The sequence below is a fragment of the Equus asinus genome, chromosome 2 (assembly GCF_041296235.1).
Source record: "Equus asinus isolate D_3611 breed Donkey chromosome 2, EquAss-T2T_v2, whole genome shotgun sequence".
NCBI classification, from domain to species: domain Eukaryota; kingdom Metazoa; phylum Chordata; class Mammalia; order Perissodactyla; family Equidae; genus Equus; species Equus asinus.
Window position 1 is genome coordinate 20,702,438 of NC_091791.1, and position 24,116 is coordinate 20,726,553.

A 24,116-nucleotide genomic window follows, 5' to 3' on the forward strand; every position below is an offset into this window, starting at 1 on the left:
GTGACTGGCTTATTTCACTTAGCATAAAGTCCTCAAGGTTCATCCATGTTGTTGCGTGTGTCAGGATTCCCTTCCTTTTTAAATCCATTCCCCTGTATGGATATACCACATTTTGTTTACTTATTCATCTGTCGGTGGACATTGGGCTTGCTTCCACCACTTGGCTATTGTGAATGCTAAGAAAGAGAGGCCTTTTGAACGCGCTCATCTTGAAACACTTAACCCCAGTCCTGTTTTCTCCATCCTGGGCCATGTGCCCTCTTTCTCGCCTGGATTACCGCAGCCCCCTCCTTTCTGGTTTCTGGGGGTCTGCCCTTGATCCGCCGCTTTTGTTCTCGGCACAGCAGCCAGGGTCCCGTTGAGTGGAGCCAGAGCACATCACTCCTTTGCTCGGCCCTCCAATGCTCCAGTCACACTCACAGCAAAACGAAAGTCCTCACAACCAGCCCCAACACTCAGGATCTGTGCCCTTGCACCTCCCCGGCTCCTCACCCTGGAACCCTGCTCTGGTCACACTGATGTTGCCTGAGCATCCCAGGGCCTTCAAACTTGCTATTCCCTCTGCCAGGAGTGCATGTCCCCAAGACAGCCACAGGTGCATTCCATCCCCTCCTGAGTGTCCTCAGTGAGGCCCTTCCCTGACCACCCTATTTAAAGTGCACACACACACACGCGTGCACACACACACATGCATGCATGCACACACACACTTCCTGCCCTGCCCTGCTGTTGTCTGCTTAGCATTTACCACCAGGGATGCTATATAATGCACTTGTTTATTTTCTTTATCACCTGTTCCCCCCACCCCCCGCCCACCCCCACTAAGTGTAAGCTCCTTGAGGACAGGGATTTGGCCTGTTTTGTCCTCTACTGTTTCCCCAGCACCTAGAACAGAACATGACACACAGTAGATGCGCAGTGAACACTTGCTGAGTGCATGCATGGACCTGTTCTCACGGACAGCACTCACTTTTCAGAGAAGACCAGGCATTTCTGAGTGTGCAGTTTCCCTTTCACGTGCAGCTCCCAGTCCTAGGCCAGAAGGAAAGAAAAATGACCCAAGGAGAACTGAGTCCATGAGAAGGCAGGGGATAAGAGCCGGCTTCGGCGGCCAGGCAGGAGCTCAGAGGGCCGAGAGGCTGGACCAACCTTGCAAATACATCTCCCTGTCCTCCTCCTCTCCGTCCCAGGTTCCTCCCGGACTCCTGCTTCCCCATTCAGCCCTGACTCCATAGGCCAGACCTGCACATCCACTGCCATCTTGGACAGGGGCTCAGATGCACAAATCCCATCCTCTTCTTCTCTCAGTGCACCCTTGGTTCCACCACACGTCCCACTTTCCTCCCCGAGGGAGACCCCACTCATTTCTATAACCAGTTGGGATAATCTGGCAGATGGATTCATAGTGAGTTGAAACCTTAGAAAAGGCTTATGATAGACAAAATCCCGCATTACCTCCCAATGTTGGTCAGGCCCCTCCCGAGACTGGAGGTGAGAGGGTGTGTCCCACCTGAGTGACAGGGATGCACTTGCACCACATGACCCAAGAAGAGGTGAATGACACCCTGTGGTGTGACTCCCACTAAGCAGAGATTCTTATGCTCTGCGGATGGGGTGAGAGAAGGGAGGCAGTGCAGCCCCGTGCTTGACAGGCACAGGCTCTGGGAGGGTCAGACCACGCTGGGATCTCCACTCTGCCACTTTCTAGCTAAAGGGCCCTGGGTAAGTCATTTCATGTCTCTGGTCCTCAGTTTTCTCATCTGCAAAATGAGAATAATAATAGTATCCGCCTCTTAGAGTTAGTGACGACACACAGAAAGGTGTAATATATGTGAACTATTAGAATTATTATTGCTTTGGAATATTTCACTGCATCATCAATACATTTGAGGGGGCAATTTATACTATAATGGACCTTTGTTTGCAGGGACCCAAAGCATTTTACAACCACTGGGAAGGTGTCATGAGGCTCTATCTCCATTTTGCAGATGGGGAGGCTGAGGCCCTCTATTGTAATGTGTCTAGGTCTCACCTAGAATTACTCTCTTGCCCCTGATCAAAATTCTGCTAACTTTTTTCTCCCCTTTCATACTCAGAACAATGTACGTACTCCAGGAACAGTAGCTTCTAGGCATAGCACAGAGGGAAAGTCCTCTTCAAGGAGGCAGGAGACCCCAGTTCCTGAGTCCCTTCTCTGTACCCAGGTGGGATCACTTGATCCCCAACTCAGCTCTAGCCTTCTCACCTATAAACATGGCTAAGAATCTATTACTGGCTTTAAAGCAAGGGACTGGCCCTGAAACATTTCTGAAATGAATTTTGGTTCTAATACCTGTGATTTTAATCAAGGGTACTGATGGCAAAATTCTGTTATCCAACCCCCAGATGTAACAGTGCCTTGCTCATGAGTAGTGAGAAGTGGGCTATGGTGGAAAGCCCACCCAGGCTTCAGCTGTGGCTCCCAGACTGCCTTAGGATGACTCACCTTCAAATCAAACACCTTCTTGTCGCAGATGCTACAGATGTGTGGCAGGTGGAGGGGGGCCACACCGTGAAAGTCATTCAGCTCCTGAGCCTGCAGGGGCCGCACGGACAGCATCGCCTGCTCCTCCTTGGCCCGCCGCCGCCGGGCACCGCTGAAACCCTGTTTGCTGTTGTTTAGCCGACCCCCGAAGGAAGGAGGGGTCCTGTCTGGGGTGGGCTCCTCGGGGTCATACAGCTCATAGGGCTGGCTGGGGGGTGGAGGCCACAGGGTGGGGCCTGCTGTAAGATCAGGCTTGCTTTGGCCAGAGAAGCCGTGGGGGCTCTCCCACTGGCTGTTTGGACCCTGCAGCAGAGGACCTACCTCGCCTTTCACGCCCCCGGCCTGCTCAGCTGTAAATCCGCCTGCCACATGCGACCCTTGGGAGTTGGGTCCGTAGAAGTCCTTGGGAAAGGCAGCTTGGCCATCTTGCCCTGAGTGGCTGTAGTGCCCTTCATAGGTCACGCTGCCCGAGGTGGAGGCCGAGGCTGGCAGGAAGCTGGGCTGACCGTCCGTTTCAGAGCCATAGGCCTGGCCGGAGCTGGCTTTGCCATACTCGTAGAATCCCGCTGCAGCAGGAGCCGGCCCAGGCTTGCCAAGGCCCAAGAGGACCGCTGGCTGGGTGGGGGTCTGAGGCATGACCCCGCTGAAAGGATGCATCACCATGGCATTAGGGGGCTGGCTGGGAAGGCTCACAGAGGGTCCTGGGCCTCGTGTCTGGCCGGGGGGAGAGAAGGCAAGTGCATTCGAGGGGAACCGGGCACTGGGCATGGCTGCAGCGTGTTGGGGCACCCCGGCGTGGCTGGGGGGGGCACTGATCACAGACGGATGCCTCAGCTGATTGAAGAGAGGCTGAGACATGGCCACTTTGGAGAGGACCTGGTTCAGGACCGTGGCGGCCGCAGTGTTGTTGGTGACGGCTGTCTGTGCCAGCTTCAGCCGGTGGAGGGTAAGCTGGGCTTGTAGTTGAGCCAGTTGGAGACTGGCGGGTGAAGGCAGCAGAGGATTCGCGTTACTGACCGAGAAGGGGTTCTTGTCCAGGAGCTTGGCGGCACTGCAGGAAGACAAAGGGTTAGATGCACACTTGGTTTTCACCAAGGGGGTTAAGGGGCCCTTTCTTCGCTTATCTGTGGTCCCCCTAGATAAACAACAGCCGCCCACACCGGCCCTACGTGTGAGTCTGCAAAAATCTGCACTCACACATACACATCAATTTAAAAAAACTCCAATAGAAAAATTATTTTATGACAGAATTTTCAATCTCACTAGTTATCAAAGAGATACAAGCTAAAACCATTAGAAACAAATATTTGCCTAGCAGAGTAGCAAATATTTTCTTTTTAGTAACAGCACTCAGTCCTGGTGAGAGAAAGTGGAATGGGCACAATGTCAATGATAATCTAAACTCATGCAACTTTGTTAAAAAGTAGTCTGGCAATATGCACTCATAGCCACATTCTTTGACCCAGTAATTCAATTCTGTAAACCTATCCTAAGAAAATAAGCTAAAACGCAGACAAAAGTTGATGCCCAAAGACGTTTAATAATACTATGTTATTTAAGAGTCCAAAGTTGAAAATTACAAATATATGATGGGGGGAGAGCAGGCTTTAAACTGAGTAAATTATGAGATATATCTACTAAATGAAATGCTAAGTAACCATTACTATTGGTGTAAATTTCTATTTTATTATGTAATATTTAAGACATTCAAAAAACTGTACCCAGCACCAAGCTTAAGATAGAAAATATTCCAACCCACTAAATCCCCCTTGGGTGTCTGCTCTTCCTACCCAAGCCCACCGCCATCATTGCCAATGGTAGACACTATTTTGGATTTGGTAAAGTCAAAAAACATTTAGGCACTTGAGGAAATCCATATACTCTAATAAGTGAAAAAAGCAGCCTTTGAAATTGCATACAGAGTGAATTGTGTATACGTTTGTGCCAAACACATTTTCACCCTTATCCTCATTTCACGTCCAAAAGCAGCAAGAATCAGGCTTCCTTCAAGGCACTCTCAAACCCAACTAGCAAAAGGAATAACCAAAAAAACTGCAAGTGAGGAGTCTGAACTTGAGTCGTAAGCAGTAGTGGGCTCTCACAGAACCTTATTGCGGGGGTGTTCTGTCTGACATGTGCCTTTCATGTGACCTCTGTTGGTTGGTTATGGTGTTTTCTGGACCAAAACCCAGGATGCATGGTCTGGAAAGGGGACAGTTTCCCAGAAAGTCTGGGATATGTGGTTACTATGGTCTGGGCTCTTCTGTAAGACCACTTTTCCCGGGCTTTAAACTCCCCTTCCGGGGGGCGGGGGTGGATGTAATCAGGAAATGTGTTTGGGATGTTGATGAACTGGAATTCCCAGGACGTGTTAATGGGTAGAACGGGACTGTGCATTTGATGTTGGGATTACCGTGGGCAGCCCAGGCTGTACATTCAGCATGCCTATGGAAGTGTGGGGCAGAAATTGCAAAGCGGGGACACTTTAGACAAGGTCTCCACTGTCACAGGCTCTGTACAGTAAAAGTCTGATGATGAGGAAACAAAGGAGAGAGGCTGGGGGCTAGGCACGGGTGAGGAAAAAAAGGGAGGCGTGGAAATCATTGGACAAGTCACACCTTTCCCATTTTAGAGACACTTTGAGGAAAGAGAGCTTCTGGTTAGGCTGACACTTTTCATGGGCCTGAGAGAATGGAGGGAGGGAGGCAGGTGGTGGCGAGGAAGGCGAGTGGGAGAGATTCTCGCACTTACTGCAACACTACTGTGTGACCAGTGCTCAGTCTACGTTATCTCATAGTCCTCCCCATGAGTCCTATGGGGTAGGTAATTTTCACCCCAACTTTGCAGGGCAAGAACCTAAAGCCCAGAGGGATTAGGTGACCCACTTAATGACCACTCACTGTTGGTGAGCACAGACTCACCAGACAGAGTAGGATTCAAACCCCAGCCAGGCTTTGAAAGACGAAGGGGCACAGCTGGTTAAGTGTGCAGCTTCTCAGCCCAACCTGGGTACATCTTCTTGGGCTGCTTCACTGTTTTGATTGAAGTTAGTTCTCAGAACATCAGGCACATCCACATTCAAGTACAAGTACAAAACACATTTCAGAGCCAGATTAAAATGACTTTGGGTTACTCTCTCCCATTCTGTGAGAAATCAAGAATTTTCTATAAGTCATTAAAGAGACACTACCTTCACCCAGACAGCAGCTGAGCTGTGCTCCAAGGGCAGAACAGGCTGGCTGCATTTTAAGATATTGGAGCGTTGCGGGGATCACGGTTAAACGTGGTTACAGACTTTTCTCCTCTGGGTGGTTGTGTTGGTTGCAGCCAAGCCTTGGTGTGGCTCAGACACAAATCATGGCAGCAGCAGAGTTGGGGAAGCGCTAATAGTCTACGTAGGCGAGAATATGAAAGGAAGAGGAGGATGGTCAAGAGTCTGATGATAGATTTCTACTTGTGTAGCATTAAGTAGCTGAGCTTTAGAAGAGCAATTAAGTTTAACTCAAAACCCTGCCCACACAGGGCCAACCCTTCCTAGGTTTGTCCACAACGTAGCCTGTCCTTGCTAACAAGGCGATAATGAGGTGCCAACTTGGTTTCCATGGCCAGAATAAGACAAGGTTGGTTTTGTTTTTCCCAGAGAAGTCAGCTGTATTTTCTAAAACTGTGTTCTAGGCTGGAGGGAGCTCTTGCTAGAGATTTCCCTTCACCTCTGAAAGCACACTGGAGGAAGAGCTGTCTTTCCAACTAGGAAAGCCAACCACGCTGGGTATTTGTGGGTCAGCTATGGAAACCAGTGCTTTTCTGGGTACGGCTGAGGTTATAGAAGTGTACCCATTCAGATCCAGCATGAAATAAGAAGACTAGCCAGATTTTCTTCCCAACTTCCACTTTGCCTAGCAAATTCTTGTTGTCCCCAACCTTAATCAACCTTGAGTAGAAGTGATTTCACATGAATCATCAGAGAACTAGATACCTCTTTTGAACCAAACACCCTTAGATAAACAAAAAAAGACACATCATCCTATTTTTTTTTAAGAGCCTTAAAAGCTTTCAAATTCTTAGCCTACAAGAGTTAATAACCTAAAATTCAGGTCCGTATAGCCACCATATTTCTGAGCCAAAAATTGGGGCATATGATCTGACACCCCTAGGGTCTAGGACTATGTCACCCTCCTGTCTTCCCACTACCTTGACTTGTCACTGTTACATCACTTAGCACACTCTGCCTTGTTTTAAAACTAATTGCTTATGAGTCTTTCTCCTCCATTAGACTTAAGTTCCACAAGGGAAGGGAGCATGTCTTTAAGATTCTCGTGTTTCCCTGACACACTGCCTCACACTTGGAGGGTGAACAGAACAAAGAAGGAAGATGATAAGCATGGCTCATCAGAACCTGGTGGCTTAAGGAGATATGGACACCTCTTTTGAGAGGATTTCTGTGGATAAAGGCCCTCAAATAATTCAAAGAGACGAACCTAAATACACCCAGAAAGCAAATGGATTTTGCTGTTGTTTACAGCTAAAACTGCAAGCAGGTACAGAGTCACCCACGTAGGGGACTGTCTTCAATTCCCCACTTCAAAGCAGGAGTTCAAAGATACTCTTCTCCCTGTCTGAATCTAGGTTTTGAATTTGAATGGATAATCCCTGTGGTAGGCTGAATAATGGCTCCCCCCAAAGATATCCACGTTCTAATTCTCAGAACCCGTGAATTACACGGTAAAGGGAACTCTGCAGGTGTGATTAAATTAAGGATCTTGAGACAGTGAAATTATCCTGGATTGTCTGGGTAGGCCCAATGTAATAACAAGCATCATAAAATGGAGGCAGGAGGATCAGAGTCAGAGAGAGAAGATGTAAGGATGGAAGCAGAGGTTAGAGAGGAGAGAGGATGCTGTGTTGCTGGCTTTGAAGATGGAAGAAGGGGCCATGAACCAAGGAAATGTAGGCACTCTCTAGATACTGAAAAAGGCAAGGGAATGAATGTTCCCCTAGAGCCTCCAGAAGGAACCAGCCCTGCTGACACCTTTACTTTCGTCTGGTGAGACTGATTTTGGACTTTCGACCTCTAGAACCATTAGATAAGAAATTTATGTTGATGTAAGCCACTAAATTTATAGTAATTTGTTACAGCAGCAATAGGAGGCTAATACAATCCACCAAGACAATTAGATGCAAAGAGGCTTCCACTCAGAGAGGCAGTGGTGGGTGTGGGGACATTGGCTGGATCTTGTCGGTGTGAATTCATGCCCCCTGAGGTCCTGGGGAGCTCAGACCAACTGACTGGGCATCCGAAGACCCTCTGAGAACTTAGCCAGGAGCCAATTCTGTACAAGCCAGAAAAACCCAGAGGTCTCTTCCTTTTCAAAGTCAGCTTTCTTTATCCAGCTGGAGCAATGGCAACCTGGGAAAGCTTAGAATTGCAGACCTTTAGAGATCAATTCATCCACTCCCTTTATTAACAAAGAGAGAAAGTGACTTGCCCTAGCCATATAACTGGGTAGCAGTAAAACCTTAATGAGAACCCAAATCATTCAAACCAGCTTCTAGTGCCCCACAAAACAGCCTTGTCCCAAAAACCCTAACTAAGCCCCAGGACCATCTATTTCATCACCACATTATCACCTCTACCCGTATTTATCTGTGGTCCGTCCTTCTGTTCAGAGAGATATTGGGCACTGGAGAAATGCAAAGATACAGACCACTTCTGTGACCGCCATAAGCGCCAGAGGCGATGGCAGGCATGCCCCCTTGTCTGGGGAGTGGGTAGGGGGTAGGTTCTATGCACCTGCCTCATCCTCTCTGCTAAACTGTGTGCAGCAGCCCTGTTTGCAGCAACACGGTTAAACATCAGATCTGAGGATGCGGAAGAGCAGCACAGTGAGTTACATTACCCGAGCATCCGGCACAGACCTAGACTATCTATCACACGGCCACAGAGAAGGCTGGTCCACACCCACAGAAGAAACCTCAGCCCAGCCACTCTGATTCATCCAGGCCTCTACAAGGCTCACTGCCCCCAGGGCTGAGGTCTCCTTTCTGAGCCATTAATTGTTACAAAGAATTCACAGTGCATAAGAACATTAAAAGCTTTGGTTCCTGCTTGCTTAGAAAGTTGTTGTTGTTGTTGTTTTAAATTAAAGCAGCATTTCTCTCGAGTTTTAAAAACAAAATATAATCTGAAGGAGAACTAGTTACCCTTTAATGCCAAGAGATTTAGGAGATCCAGATGAAAACTGTTTCTAATGGTTTAATTCCATAGTGTCAAAAGGATGTGCAAAATATTGTATCCACCGGGAGAGTGCAGCAGCTGTCCCAGCTTGACAATGCTCATTATTTATCCCAAAGCTCTTTCACATTTTATTGTGAGTCCCAAGCAGGATGAAATGATGGATTAGTATTTGGGTACAAGGAGTGAGGCAAAGTGTCCTTCCTCCATTTGAGCCAGGGTGCTGGAAATTCAGCGAGACTTTTGTGATATAATCTACCCTTTTCCGAAAGGAAAGGAGAGCGTCCAAGACACAGGCAGTGGCCGTGGGGCCTCTGCTCTGACTCCATCAAAGGGCCAAGAAGGCATTCATGAGTCTGTCCACTCAGCCCACATGGATTATGCATCTATTACGAGCCAGGGAAAGCTGCTAGGTGGTGGGAATACAGAGATTGGAAAAGAGAAATCTTCCTGAGGTCTCAGGGGAGACAGACCAACGCAGAGAGTGATGAATATTCCGACAGAGGTAAGCACAAGGCAGCAAAGCACAGGAGGAAGTGGTTCAAGCCTCAGCCGTTTTAGAGAAGTGTAACAAACGAAAGAAAAGGCCAACTCAAGGGCTGTCCCTGAACTCTGAACAAAAACTTACAAACATCCTGGGCTTATTAATCCATCTACAGATGCAAAGATGCATCAGCTGTCGGCGACAGGCAGCTGTAGGGTGAACTGTGGTCAGAGACACAGGCTTCCATCTGCGGCTTACTGGTTGTGTGATTGGGGGAAAATCACTTAATGTTTTTGACTCTCAGCACTTCCTCATCTGTAAAATGGGAATAGTAATCTCCCTCGAATATGACACAGAACTGGCCAATCAGAGCCCCTAGCCACGGTGACTGGCCCAGGGATGGACACTCCCTGACATTTCGTTAGAACTATCTGGAGAGACATTCCTTTGTCACGCCATGCCTGGGTTGCTAAATTGGTTGCATTTAAGCCACTATTTAAGGAGAGGTTCAGAGAGGCAGCTCTGGCACACAAGGGACAGAATGCCTCAGCCCTCATCAAGGGGCAGTTTCTAATCGACTGAGACCCTTCCATTTCTCAGCCCCTAACAGGCCATTTTGCAGCCCTAAGAAATGGCTTTATTCAAGGCGTTAGTTATCCCTTTAGGAGAAAAGGATCATTGTTAAAGATACAATGGTTCTTTAGTCTTCTTTCCCTTGGAGGAGAAGGGAGGATACAGTGAGTACCCACTGGGCTGTGGGCTGCCCTGGATGAGCTAGGGGTAGGAGTCAGGCATCCTGGGCCCTAGTCCTAACCCATGACATGCTTCTCAGCTGTGTTGCAGTGGGAAACAGACTTTGCCTCTCTGAGCATCAGTGTCCTCATTTATAAAAAGAGAAGTCACAAGCTTTTCTCATTTACATTACGAGGGTTATGTGGGGTTAAGAGTTGTCAGAATGCTCTGCAAACTGTTAGGTGCTGCACAGATCTAAGCGTGTGGCATTGTCCGGAAGATGATTGGAAAGAGGATGTTTGCTGTGTGATCACAACATACCCTTCCTTTCAGAAAACATTCCCCCACAGAGGAAGCCGTGTTTGTCACTCGCATCCTTGGAGATAATCTTATTGCCTCTAGGATTCAGGGTAGAATGGGGGGGTGGGGTGGAGCGGAGCATTGCCCAGAGGCTAAGAGCTCAGGTTTCAGAGTTAGGATCAACCTGGGTAGGAATTCCAGTTTGCCACTTAGAAGCTGGGGACTGTGGGCAAATACTTATCCTCTCTAAGCCTCAGGGTCCTCATCAGTGAAACAAGGACGGCTCTATCTAAGCCATAGGCTTGTTCTAGAGTTAAATGTACATAAACTGTTAGGCACAGTTCCTAGCACGAAGTAAGCACTCACTAAACAAATGCAGCGGTGACCATTACTACTATTAGTCTCTTCACCATTACCATTAGCATTACTATTACTCTCACTATCATCATCATCTTCCCCATCGATGCAGACAGCAGGTGAGCTCTGCCGAGGCAGAGAGACAAATGTTCCTTAGAGACACAGAGATGGATGACAGAAAACACAAAGAGACGCAAAGATGGAGAGAAGGGAAGTAAAGAATAAGGGTGGACATCTGCTGAGAGGGGAGTGAGCAGGAGTGGGGACTGGGATTGAGGGGAAGAGAGAGTTCTAACAGCTGCTGGGTGAACCGGATAAGCAGCCCACAATAGACCAAAAGAGCTAGGGAATAACAACAAGGGCGCAGCTGAAGCTCCGTGGGGTGAAGGCATGCGGATTCACAACGAGCTCTGCCCTGGTAACATGCAGCCATCCAGAAGCAAAAGCCAAGAACCTCAGCCCAGAGTGCAGCAGAGTCTAAACCAACCCGACTGGTCACATTTTCAGTAAGCACAATATCTTCCAAGAGAACCAATCAGGAATTTAAGTTCATTTCCAGTTCAACTCGGTTCCCTTTGCAGGCCAAGTAGTGAATATGCCATTTCTTCTTATGTGCTAAGACATAAAAGATAATCCAGGCGAGAGAGTTCCTGACCAGGCAAGAGAAGGATTTCCAGGGCTGGTCACACCTTTACAGCTTGGCAAAATCAAATAACGTGCAATGCTCAGGGCCAGGTCTGTGCTGGGCCCTGCCCTTCCGCTGCCTCCTGGGTGCTGAACTTCAGATCGTAAATTCTCAATTCTATTGTGAGGCTCTTAGAAGCTGGGTCAGGATGTGAACCAGAGGGAACAGTGACCCTAATACCAGGTTACAAAGATGACAAGGAAGGTACTACAGTAACATTGGGGCTGAAGTTCAAACTCTAGCTAAGCCCAGTGAAGTTGGCATAATATGTGAATCAGCCCAAGTCACACGGCTAGGCAGTGGAGAGCTGGGACTGGAACCCAGGTCTCCTCGTTCCTTAGGGCTAATGCAGCCAATACCGTGGGACCCATTCCATCAACGTTCACCAGATGAGTCTTCTTTTCAGGGAGAAGAGTGAGATGACACACTTCTTTGACAGTGCTGTCTTCTTGGTAACAATAGGGCCACTGGATTATCACTAGCCAGGCCTCCGTGACTAATTCTGAGATTACTGGGTCAATGCCGGCCTTATCCCACGTTTGGGCTTTCGCCACGGCATTACCATGTGGTGATTCACATCACCATGACACCTCCTGGAGTGATTCATAACAGCAATGATAATCCTCTCATCTCTGCGTTGTTTTTCAGTTGGAGTGATAATAAGTGTTTCATCTCATTAGCTGTCTGATCTCCAGGACAACCATATGCGTAGGTAAGTCTAATAGGACCATTTCCAGTTTCTACTAAGAAGACTGAGACCAAGAAAGGTCGGATGGCCCACCCAAGGGCATCCAGTGGATAACGGACTTGGCTGGGACTTGAACCAGAGTCTTTTTAGTGTAAGGCCAGTATTCTATCCTCTGTTTGGATGTCCATAAAGGGGGGACTTCTAAAGCCACATTCCTGGCCCTACGTCCTCAGATGTGATTTTTTTTGGTTTGTTTAAAAGTACTAAATACAAATCTTTTTCCTTTATTCTGTGTTTTTTCTCCCAACTCGTCATAGCGGTTTTTAATTTTTTTCCAGCTTTGTTGAGATATAATTGACACATAGCACTGTATAAGTTTAAGGTGTACAAAATAATGATTCGATATATGTATATATTGTGAAATGATTACCACAAGAAGTTTAGTTAACACATCCAGGAGGTGGTTTTAAATAATACGTCTGGTATCAAATCACCAGCCTTTTGGTCCATTAAACTCTGTACCACTGTTATCAGGCAGAACAAGATTCTCGGAACCAGGGGAACATCAGGTCACGAAGGGGCAGCTAGTGGTTTTATAACTGATAAGAGAGGGCCTGCCTTTCCTGCTGGAGTTATTAGAAAGGCTCAAAATGTGCAAAAGAGAACTGATAATGCAGCAAATGCAGACAAAATAATACACATTCTGCTGGTGTCATAACAGGAAAGACTCGAAGCAAAGAGAGAAGTAATGTCAACTTCACCACCAAGAACCGTATATTAGTTTTTTTTCTTTTCTTTCCTTTTGTACCATTTTACTCCTTTAAAATATCCTTTATTTTATAAAATGATGATATTGTAGGTGGGAATTATTTTTAATATTCATATATTTGTTTTGTTTTGAATTTTAAAACTACAAAAATAAGAACATGACAAATACTTATGAATTCATTGCCCATCGCCCCAAATTAACAAATGCTACTGTTACGGCCATTTTTGCCTTAGATATTTTTGATCAAAAAAATAAAATTATACATATGAAATTGAAGTCCCCTTTGAGACTCTGCCCGGTCTAATTCTACCACCGCCTCCCTGGTGATGTCACATGTGATGTGTGTGTCTATTTATCATCTATCTGCCTGTTTATCTATCTGTGTCAATCTACATATAGAAAAAGTATAAAAATAAGAGACTTTTTCCATACATGTGTGTATTCATAAAGCAGCATGTAGGACTGGTTTCAACAATATTTCTCCTAAAGAAACAAATGCATATTCTCCCAAGCTTCTTTGAACGCACTGCAGACTGAAGGCAGCATGGTGGAGTGAAAAACTTGGTAAGCTAGAAATCAGAAGACCCAGCCCTGGTCCCACAGCCAGTGTTTTACTCCCTATGGGATTGTGGGTCAGTCAACTTCCCATTTTTTTTTTGTAAGATGAGAAAGCTGGATGAAAGGATCTCCAAGGTCTCTCCCACCTTTGAAATCTGATGACTCTGAGGTTTAATTTCCTCACCTGTCAAAAGGAGATAATAATGTCTGCTATGCTAGCTGTTGCAAAGATCAGATATGATGTGCGGTTGCTTTGCAAAGCGTGATGATGATGATAATAATTATTATTATTACTGAATAATATTTAATAATAACAATTATTATTATTACTGCTCACAGATTAAGCTATTTTTAAGCTCCTGGGAAGGATTTTAAAGAAACCATTGTTACATATACGGCTTGGTTCAGAGGTATGTGTTGCAGGCCAGCCAGCAGGAACTAATTTAATTTCTTCCATCCTTGTTCTCTTGGGCAGGCAGTTCTGCACAAACAGAGGCTCTCTTTACTCTAACCATGAAGATCTGATGCATGAAATACCAAAAGTCCCTCATTATAAGATGCTTTCCTTGGAGAGCAGTCCACAGACAGAGCCGGGCTTTGACAACAAAATGCAGTTTGAATCCATTCAGGGCTGAAGTTGTTCTGTCTGCCACACAATTCTTCAGGAAATCCATGTTGGGCAGAATTTCATCGGTTTTGTGCAGGCTAAAATCGATGGAGTTGGTTTGATTTCAGGGGTTAGGAGAGATCTTTCTGTTTTCTCACTAACATAAGATATGGTACCTCTCAACAGACAAACTTTTGCGGGGAGCATCAGAGTCTTTTGAGATGGAAAAACAAGCTGTTTGAAATGTATATTTAAAATCTGCTGCACAAAGTTCCTTAAGAAGCCAAATGTTAGTGTTTATACATGGAAATGAAACATTTAGGGGTTTATAGGCCAATACTGCCCCTGTGAAGGACACTGTGCATAAAAATATGATGCCTTTGCATATACTGTTCCCTCTCCCGGACAACCTCCTTACTCCCCCTCACCTAGGTAACTACCATCCTTCAACATGCAGTTCAGATGTCACCTCCTCCAGGAAGCCTGCTCTGACTCCTGCCCCCATCCAGTGCATGCTGATGCTCCTTCTACGATCCCCTATAATGCCCTGCTGCTCTGTTAGCCTCAATTACATTCTCTTCTAACTCTTAGCACCCTCTCTCATAATTGTCTGCTCAATCATTCGCCTGACTTCCTCACTGCCCCACGACAATTTTGAAGGCAGGAATTCTATGTCCCGTTTCACGTCACAGAGCCTGGCACATGGTAGGTTGTGGAACCAATAAACATTTCTATACAGGTGGGCACCTGCTCCAAGTGTCTATGTGTCAAGATAACAGTAGTGTATCACACTCTCAATTTGTTGTCCTCGCTAAATGTTCCATGTGTGCATTGCTACAACACTTTGAAGATGAAGCTCTGTAAAGAATGTAGATTAGATTCAGTCTTTGAACACTGTCAAAATTATGTAAATACCACCAATCACGTCAAGTAGACAATTCTAAAATATTCAGCAAACAGAGTTGTTGCCACATTTTTCCTTTCAACTAAATCTGAAGAAAACGTGGTTTCAGTGTGTGATCTGAAGCGATGTAAGTGTCTAATCTACACGATTCCGAAATGAAACACATGCTCCAGGAATGTCCCTATGTTCTCTGAACTTTATTTTCAGTAGTTTATGTCACTGAGATTTTCTGGTAAATGTACAAGGATGGTTATAAAATTCAAGCCAATTTTAAACCAAAATAAAATTTTAGATTAATTTTAAAGAATTAAAATTCTCAATCAAAATAGCTGGTCTTTTCCTAGAGTTGCCTGTCTGTTAACCTGGACATTTTAACCAATATGATTTAAGCAAAATACCAGGATTCCAGATGAAACTGAATAAGCCGTGTGGGGTAGTGGGGGGTGGGGGGGGCACTGTTTTGTTGGAAGTAGACCCACTTCTTACACAGGCTCTGCCACCAGTAACCGTACCTCTTATTGTAGTCATTTCACCCTGTGGACCTTAGTTTTCTCATCTGTAAAGTGGGAGGGTCAGATGAGACAACATTTAAGGGTCCTTTATGCCTTGTGATTTTAGGATGGTGGGTGTTTTCTTAAAGCTGTTATTGATGACACATGGACAAGTTAGGATGATCCGGCCGTGGTGTAGAGAGAGCTTGCAGCGCGGAGAGATCTGAGTTTCTAGCAGCCTCTACCACTCCTCTGCTCCTGGGTGACTTCAGAGAGAGCCACTTAATCTCCGCTTAACAAACTAACTGTAAAATGACAAGATGAAACTGCAGCCGTGATTTCCAAACTCTGGTGGGCATCAGGAGAGCTTCTTAAAACACAGATGCTGGGCTCGTCCCCAGGTTCTGTCTCAGGAGGGCTGGGTTGGGGCCTGAGAATGTGTACTTCTAACAAACCCAGGTGATACTGATGCTGCACTTTGAGAACCACTGGACTAGGATATCTTGACCCTACCTTCCAACTCTAAGAATCTATGGCGAGCTATAAGAAATTTAGTAACTACTGTATTTCCAATGAGCCATCTCTACCTACTAGCCACCAAGTACACCAGAAAGGGGCTTCTTTTTCCATGGGGGCTTCAGATACTGCAAAAATAGCTTCAGGGGGCACATACAATTACCCTTATATCTACCTTTCTTTAAAAGCCTCAATCGACATGTTCAACAGCATTTGGCCTCCTGGAATCAAAGCACTCAAGGTTCATAAAACCTCAGATAATTTAGTTAGGTGAGTGATTGGCTCCGCGTCATGTTATCAGGTTTGTTGAATAGGAAGAAAGCATAGCTCCATGCACACTGAGTTCACTAACGCAGAGAACAGAAGGGTCAGACTCCAGAATGCCAAAAATTCTTCAGTCAAGCAACGTTATCATTATGAGAAAGTCCACCTTCCTAAGTCACCCTAGACTAAAAAATTTTTTTTAATGAAATCATCTATATCACTAGATTTCGAACTTGCTGACACTGCAATTACTTGGGGTGATTTAAAAAATACTCATCCTTGGGTCACATCCCCAGAGATTCTGAGTCATCCTAGTCGTTGGGATTTTTAATAGCTCCCCAGGAGAACTATTGTGAAGCAAAGTCTGAGACTCACCAATCTATAAAGGAATAGAATCAATCTGTTCTTCATTACTTTGAGCCCTACAAGCCATTTTGTCACTACAAACAGCATGACTACTTGTCTTAAATTATACTTAAGAATAAATTCTGAAATTTCTATAAGCCCGCAAAAGGTCACACACACAGTGGGCAATCAATCAATATTTCTTAGCTATATTGAAGCATCTTTCACACAGTTCAATAAGCGTTTTTTATGGCGAGGCTTCCCCCAGAGTATGCATAGGGTTTCTGCTGCAGAGAGCCAGGTGAGGTTTGCTGGGGGAGTGACTCTTTTACCTTCTAAGTTATAAGCACCTTGAAGACATCATCCATGTCCTAAAGTCTTTCAAATTCCTGAGTGTCTGGCTCAGTGCCTGGCAAATTAGAGGTACCGAACAAATACTTATTCAACTCACTTGGATTTACGACTGTCTCTGAGCCTATGGGAACATAGATCTTAGCAAATTATGCTGTGTTTCACTGTGAAGTATGAGGTATATGTTTCTGTGTGTGTATTGAGAAAGTGCACTGTTTAATTCTTTTAAATTCCTCAGAGTAAATGAGAATATTAAGGTTGAAACTTTATAAATATACCATATAACTATTTACTTGAGAAAGCATCTATTTCCCAAAGCGGATGGGAGTTTCTAGAAGAAAGAAACATAACTTTCTGACTATAGCCAACAAAACACAGGTGCCTGTGAGTAAGGCAGAGAATATGAGATGTAGGTTGCTTCTGGCTTCTGCCTCTATTTTACAAGGCTGTGGCTGCATGAAAGTTACTGCAGAGAGGAAATAAAAAGCAACAACAGTAGAGGGACAGGCCCGTCTCGGTTACATTTGCATGTGCCATTCTGGATATTTTCTCAGATCACCACAAACGACACCTGTGGCTAAGATCCAAGCAGACTGAGAACTGCCTTGGCTGAGGCAGGAAAGAATGGGTAAACTCAAAGTCTGACTTTACACTCAGAACTGCTCTCCAGCGCTTTCCCCTGCTACCCCATCCATTGCTAATTAGGAGCAGCCAAGGCTTGACATGTACACAGTTCTCTATGGTAAAATTGATTATTATATTACTATGGAAAATAAGGAAGTCATTTCATTTGAAATATCAAATTCCACAAAATCATACGTGGCAGCTGTTAGTGCATGCACATGGGGGAGGGGGCAAATGCGTAAAAATATTAACCCTCTCCCCCTCAGTTTTCTGACATCTTAGCAAAGACGTGCAAAAAATAAAAAAAGATTCCAACACATATAAGGCATAAACCAAGGGCAAAGCTACATAATAGATGTTTTTAAGGTTAAAAAAATTCCCATGATGTAAGATACATCATACACGCCATTTTACCAGTGTGGATTTGCTTTACACACTTGCAAGCAGAAAACCAGTCTTCCTCTCCGGAACGTGTTGAAGCTACTTTTAATTGCCTCTGATAAAGAAATGAGGTGAGTCATGTTTGGTTGTGCTGGAGCCTGCTAACAGATCATCACACCCATGTCCAAATATGTGCCCTGAACCTCACGACAAAAGTTTATACACTTGCTTGCTTGGAGACTATTAAAATAGTTTTGTTTTGAAATTTAACTTTACTTAAGGATACCTAACAGTTGCTGAAAGGCGTATCACGGCTCCTTCAGAGGTGCTTAGAAGCAACTTTTAAGCGTTCTTTCTTGGCAAAATATCCCCTGTTCATGAATCGTAACTTGGCACTCCCCTCCCGGTTCATGAGGGACTCCGCACTCAACAGATACGAGACATTTCAAACGCCTTTACGTTCATTTTCCATCATTGACAAATTCCAGCAATTAACATAAAACACCTCAACCTTAAAAGACCCCCATCATTCATAAGGTTTCAGGATTCCAAAAATGTCCCCTTCCCTTCTATCAGATCTGGCGATAACGCAATCTGTTTTCCCTGGCTGCGCGACTTTTCTTTTTTAGTTTAGTAACCAGCGTAAAAAGAGCATCTAGACTTCCTGACATTGGGATCGCTGATTTCACCGGGGTCATGGGGGGCTGTGTTTAGGTCACATGTTACCCTGCCCTTGTGAGTCATTTATTACAATTTTTTTAAACAGGAGGGGGTGGGGATACAGACAAATCGCATACTCATGCACAAATGCTTAGCGCCAAGAACATGGTCAGAAGTGCCGCTTGGACTAGAGAATAAAAAGAAAACCCTTGATGTCCCCCTTGTGCTGGGGAAAGGTAGAATGACGTCATGCAACCTTACCTTTCTGAAAAAGACCAGGACGCCTGGCATTGAGGGCTCACCTGAGGCCACCGAAGCCGGGAGTCATTTTGGGTGTCGCGTATGTGCCTCCCTAGAAAATTCCAACGACATTCTACCAGCTTTCCGCGTGCCAATCATGACAAGCATCCACTTAAACTCTCCCGAGTCTGGGAAGGGGCAGACAAGGGGGAAAGCAAGCGAGGAGCGAGCAAAAGAGAAAGAGAGGTCCCAGCGCACCGCATACCCATCTGGAAGGGGGAGTCACATGCCACAGGAGCCATTCCTGCTGCATTACACATGCTGAGTGTAAATGGCAAACAATATCAGTCGATGTTTATGCCACATGTTCTCAGCCTCTTCACATATCAACACCCAGGCCAGCTCTACCCCGACAGGCCGCCTGAGAGCGCTTCTGAGGGAGGAGGTTTTGGGCTAATCATGGGGTCATTTTAATGAAATTCCACAGCCTCCTGTCCTGGTTTACTTTCTTAACTGTTGCTGTTGGTAGTGGTAGTGATGGTAGTTTGTTTTTTGTTTACTTGCTTGTTTTTTAGTCTGGGTTTTTACAGGCGACAATTTGGTCCTGGAGGTCCCTAAAGGACCTTTAGTGATGTGGCCATATCAGACAGCACAGACAAACTGACTCTCACCCAGCAAACCTCCTGAACAGCTGGCCCCTTTGTTTTTGTACTATTGTGGAGCAGGAGATGGAGTGAGGCTACCCTTCATTTCACTTGCCCCATGGTAACTGCTCAATACTTTCAGCAGGAGAAATGGATTGTTTTCTGCTCTAAGCAGTGGCTCTTAACTGGGGGCGATCCCCACCAGCCTCCCAGGGAAAGTTGGAGACATTCCGTTTGTCAGAACTGAGGGGTCCTACTGGCATCTACTGGGCAGAGGCCAGGGATGCTGCTAAAATCCTACAACGCTCAGGACAGACTCCACAAACAAGGACTGCCCAGCCCGAGATATCGATAGTGCCGCTGTTGAGAAACTGCTCTCCCACAACTCTTACAGAAAATATGATACCAAAAAAAAAAAAAAGAAAAAAAGAAAACAGTTAAGAAGCCCCTCTCTGTGAAGAATTGACTGAAAGCCCTGGGGTCTAGGGATGAGCTTGGCCTGGTTTATGGTTTAATTACTTAGAAACTTGCTCACTTTTCTCCCCAGGAGCCACCACTCCTCCTGTGACTGTCTTCCCTCTTCTCTTTCCAAATCTCAGCCTGTAATACTTAAACAATCAAACCAAAGGAAACCTTCACACAACTTTCTAATTCAAAATCTGCTGTCCGCAGGTACCTCATTGCTGGGTTATATAAAGCAGCCGTCATCTCAGTTTGTCCTGTCTGGATAGTCTGATCTCCAATTGTGATGCCCAGTATTCAGCATAATCCTCTCCCAAAATTATTCAGGAGGGTAGGGTTTTTACAAGGTGAAATATCCCTGAAGGATCTTATAAAGGACTGGGGATGAAGGCTCTCTGGGTTCTCCCATGGAACTTACACCCTTGGAGGTGGGGAGGTGGGTGTATGGGTCACTGGCATCAGGGAAGCTTCTCTCCAGCTGGAACTCAGTGTGTGACGTCCTGACAGCCCTCAGAAAAGTCAAAGTGAAAGCCAGTCATGTCTGTCTGAACAGCCCATTTCCATCTGCCCACCAGAGGCCCGTCCACCGCCCACCTGCCCAGTGAGCTCCCGGGAGAGCCCAAGGCCTCTTTCTTCCTAATTTAGTCACAGTCCACAGGCTGCCCCAGGCTGGGTTGGCTCTCAGCCGCTGACTCAGTCACAGACATCTAGAGGCGCCAGTCCCAGATCCTGACCTACGGGAACCAGCCAACCTGGCCAAAGCTGCGTTTCTGCTCAGGCCTTGGGTCCCTCCTGTGATCCACTAGGATTCCCCGAGGCGCAAGGCTCGGCTCCAATCAGTGATGGCACATTTTGCGCTTCCTCCATCTCGGTCTTCCTTCATTATGCTGGAGACTTTCTTAGGATAAGAGTTTACTGAAAAGCACTCCACCACACACATCTCCCCAGACCCATACCCAAGGCTCTGCTCTCACTTGCCCCCTCCTGAAAGGAGCAGCAGGGGTGTGCAGTGGTTGAGACCATGGGCTCCGGAGCAGGCCAGCTGCAGGCAGCCACGGGAAACGGAGTAAGGACCATGCCTACCTCCTGGATTACTGTAGGAGGTGTGTGTCCAGCAGCTCAGTGTCTGTGGTGAACTTGATTATTAACCTAAAAGGAATTCTGATAAATGGCCTGGAATGCGATTCCCAGGAGAAGAAAAGTCAGTCCTTAGAATGAACCCTTCTCATTGTGCGATCCTAGCTCCTGCCCAGAGATTGGGACACAATCCCTGGGCGCATGTGGAAATGAAGAGGTACACACTGACCATCACAAACTGAAATTCAGTTCAACGTAGTTCAATTCCGTTCAAGGTGCATGTTGAGCACCTACCATATGCCAGCACTGCGGCAGGCAAGGAAGGAGGGAGGAACATCGGGTAATATGGAGTGCACATGCGCAAGGTATTAAGCTGTGCACTTCACACATTCTCTTGGTCTTCACAAGTCTTAAAAAGTTAAGATCACTATCCCCACTTCACTGAGGAGAACACTGAGATTCCAAATGACTGGGTAACTTTCCCAAAGTCCCTAAGTCAATACGTGGTCATTTGAAACAAGGTCTGTTTGATTCCAAAGACTTGTCTTTCCACTAAAACACCTCCCAGTGTTCAAGGTAAGTCATGAGTGTAAATAATAGAGTAAAATAAGATGAAAGCTGCAGGTAAGGTGTGTTCCAAGTGTAATGAGAACAGGACTGTCTACATAATTTGTGGGGCCCAGTGCAAAATGGAAATGCAGGGTCACTATTCAAATTTTATTAAGAATTTCAAGATGGCAACTGCAGAGCATGACACCAGGCACAAGGCCCTTCTGAGCTTGGGGCCCTAAGTGAACACATGCTCATGAAGCAGTCCTGAACGGAAGGGAAGAACTCCGAGGGGGAGGGGACATGATGGAAGAGGATACCTTGGCCTCCATCCCTGGGGAGATGTCCCACAGCGGGAGGTGTAGTGATCCTCATAAAAGGTGGGGGAGGAGGTTAAACACAGTAACATAATAAGAGACGCAACTGGCAGAAGTCTACAGCCCATGTGTGAGGGATGAAGGCAGTGGAAGCTTGAGAACCAGCGAGGACAAGGAACGCTCAGCTGCGCCTGGCTTCATCACTAACTCACTGTGTGACCTCCAGCCAGTTACTGAGTCCTCATGGATCAAAATACCCAATGCCAAGTACACAGGAACTCAAGGGCATACCACGAGGCCATCAAAAGTGATGCTAACTATCCTCTTACTATTTAAAGTTAAATTAAAAACCAGTGCACAAAACGTACATTTAGTATGGCTATAGCCACGTTAAAGACAAAATAACACTTAGGTAGAAAAAAATATATACTATTAGAGAATACACCAAAATGTTCTTGGGGGCGGCTATGTTTAGATGGTGGGGATCTTAGGTAATTTTTTTCTCCTTTTGTAAATGGTCCAACTTTTCTTTAACAAACGTGTTTATTTTTCAGTGAAAAAAGTAATTTCTTAGGTACAAATGAATTCAGTTAGGCTAATACTGCCCCATCTAGCTTATAAGGACCTTCAAGTGAACACCGCCGGATTAAGCCATCTAACACTGGCGCTTTCCCATAGCAGGCACTGCTTTCCTGGAGAGCCATATGCCAAAAAGGAAGGCAAGGCACACGGAGAAGTGAGGCATCTATGCAAACCATGGCCACGTGCATCTTCTTGTGAAGCCAAAGCACGTGGTTCAGATGGGTTCTCACACTTGTATTCCAGGAAGGCGCCTCACACAAAGCAGGTGGAATGTGCCAGCACGTTGTTTGGGGGTAAACAAAGGCTCATTTTATGACCTCAGACTTCTCACCAGAGAGATCAAAGTCATTAACAGCAAGTCAGCTTCCTGTACATGCCACAGTTCAAAGTCCACGGCCTCTACCCTTTCCCTTTGCCCACCCCCCAACCAACCACTGCTGGGGAGGAGGAGCTCTGAGTTAACTGCAGACAGTCAGGCAGCACCAAGAGGAAAATGTGGGGTCACTGCTCAGTCCCCAGAAGTAGGCTTGCACCCGTGGTCTCCAGTTTAACATTTTGATCCCCTTGGCTCAGTTTTATGTTCCTTTCAGGGTGGTGCTAGGTAACTGTGTTCTCTTTTGGTATGCAAGTGCAAGGAGAGTGGTAACCAATGACTAATCCAGGCTAGCCCAGGATTAGAGACTGCGTAGCTGGGCCTCCTCTAATCTTCAGCACTCTGAGCCAGGAGTGGCTACCTCGGCTCTGTTTTCAGCTTGGAATCTTGCTGGAGCCGAGTCTCCACCCACACTGGATAGGCAGAGCTGGTCCCCGCCATGGCTACTCCCTCCCCTGTTCTGCTGGGATAAACCGGTGGCTGCTCGGAATAGCCCAATTCTTGGCCAAGAGGTACAGAGGTCTCCTAAGAGATCCCAATGCCTGTGTGGCATGTGAAAAAAAAAAAAAATCACTGGAAACATTCCTGGAAACTTTCTTTTTCTCTCCTTTTCTCTTTTCTCTCTTAACTCTTTCAACATAAGTGGCAACTCATGGTACACTACCTATAAACACCAGTTTCTCTTTATAACCAGAGCTGACTGTGCCATCTTTAGCAGTGGGGGGAAAAAGAAAAGTTAGTCCAGAAAAAATGCGGTCTCATGCCCCTGGGATGGAGAGCAGCAGTAAGAAGAATGCAAAGCGACCACCTGAAAGAGCAATGGTAGAGGTTCCAGCCTCTCGTTACAGAAAGGTGCAAAGAAAGAACATAGCCAGGATTCGTTCCCAGAATGAAGAAGCTCAGCCTGTGTAATGGTGACATCCTGCACAGAGGCCACTACGGCCCGTCAGCCAAGGAAACCAGTCAAGAGTTGTGAGTCAGACAATGTGGGAGTGAGCCCTTCCTAGGGAAGCCAGTTCTTTGTGAGCAAGGGTTTTTAATTCCCATCTGGTTAACTGTTATTCCTCTGTAGGTCCCTAAGGGGCACACAAAACAGAGGCAGGAAGCATTTTTAAGTGTTCCAGATTTGCTCTTTAAAGACCGAACACGGCTTCCAGACACAGATCCCATGCTGGGCTCTCAGCATGGCTTTATCCTCATGACCTTTCCACAATCTGTTCCTTCTGCCTGAAAGTCCTTCTTCTATATCCACACTGTCCAGTAGGGTAGCTATTAACTACGTGGAGCTATTTAAATTTAAGTTATTAATATTAAATGCAATTTAAAACTCAGTTCCTCAGTTGTGCTAGCCACATTTCAAGTGTTCAATAACCACATGGGTCTAGAGGCTACCATACTAG

General features: G+C 46.0%; 1 protein-coding gene across 6 annotated transcripts in view; it reads right to left on the minus strand.

The window, feature by feature from the left end:
- RBM20 (RNA binding motif protein 20) overlaps positions 1-24,116 on the minus strand; it is a 189,713-nt gene that overhangs the window by 51,492 nt on the left and 114,105 nt on the right. For 2 of the 6 annotated variants that reach the window (XM_044750960.2, XM_070483299.1), the window contains exons 2-3: positions 2,486-3,575; positions 971-1,032 (exon numbers count right to left, since the gene is read on the minus strand). In XM_044750960.2, the coding sequence (XP_044606895.2) occupies positions 971-1,032; positions 2,486-3,575 (1,152 nt within the window). Of the gene's footprint in view, positions 1-970; positions 1,033-2,485; positions 3,576-5,445; positions 5,629-18,733; positions 19,004-24,116 lie in introns of those variants that run through there. The other 4 variants (XM_070483292.1, XM_070483297.1, XM_070483298.1 and 1 more) reach the window with 4 other exon arrangements.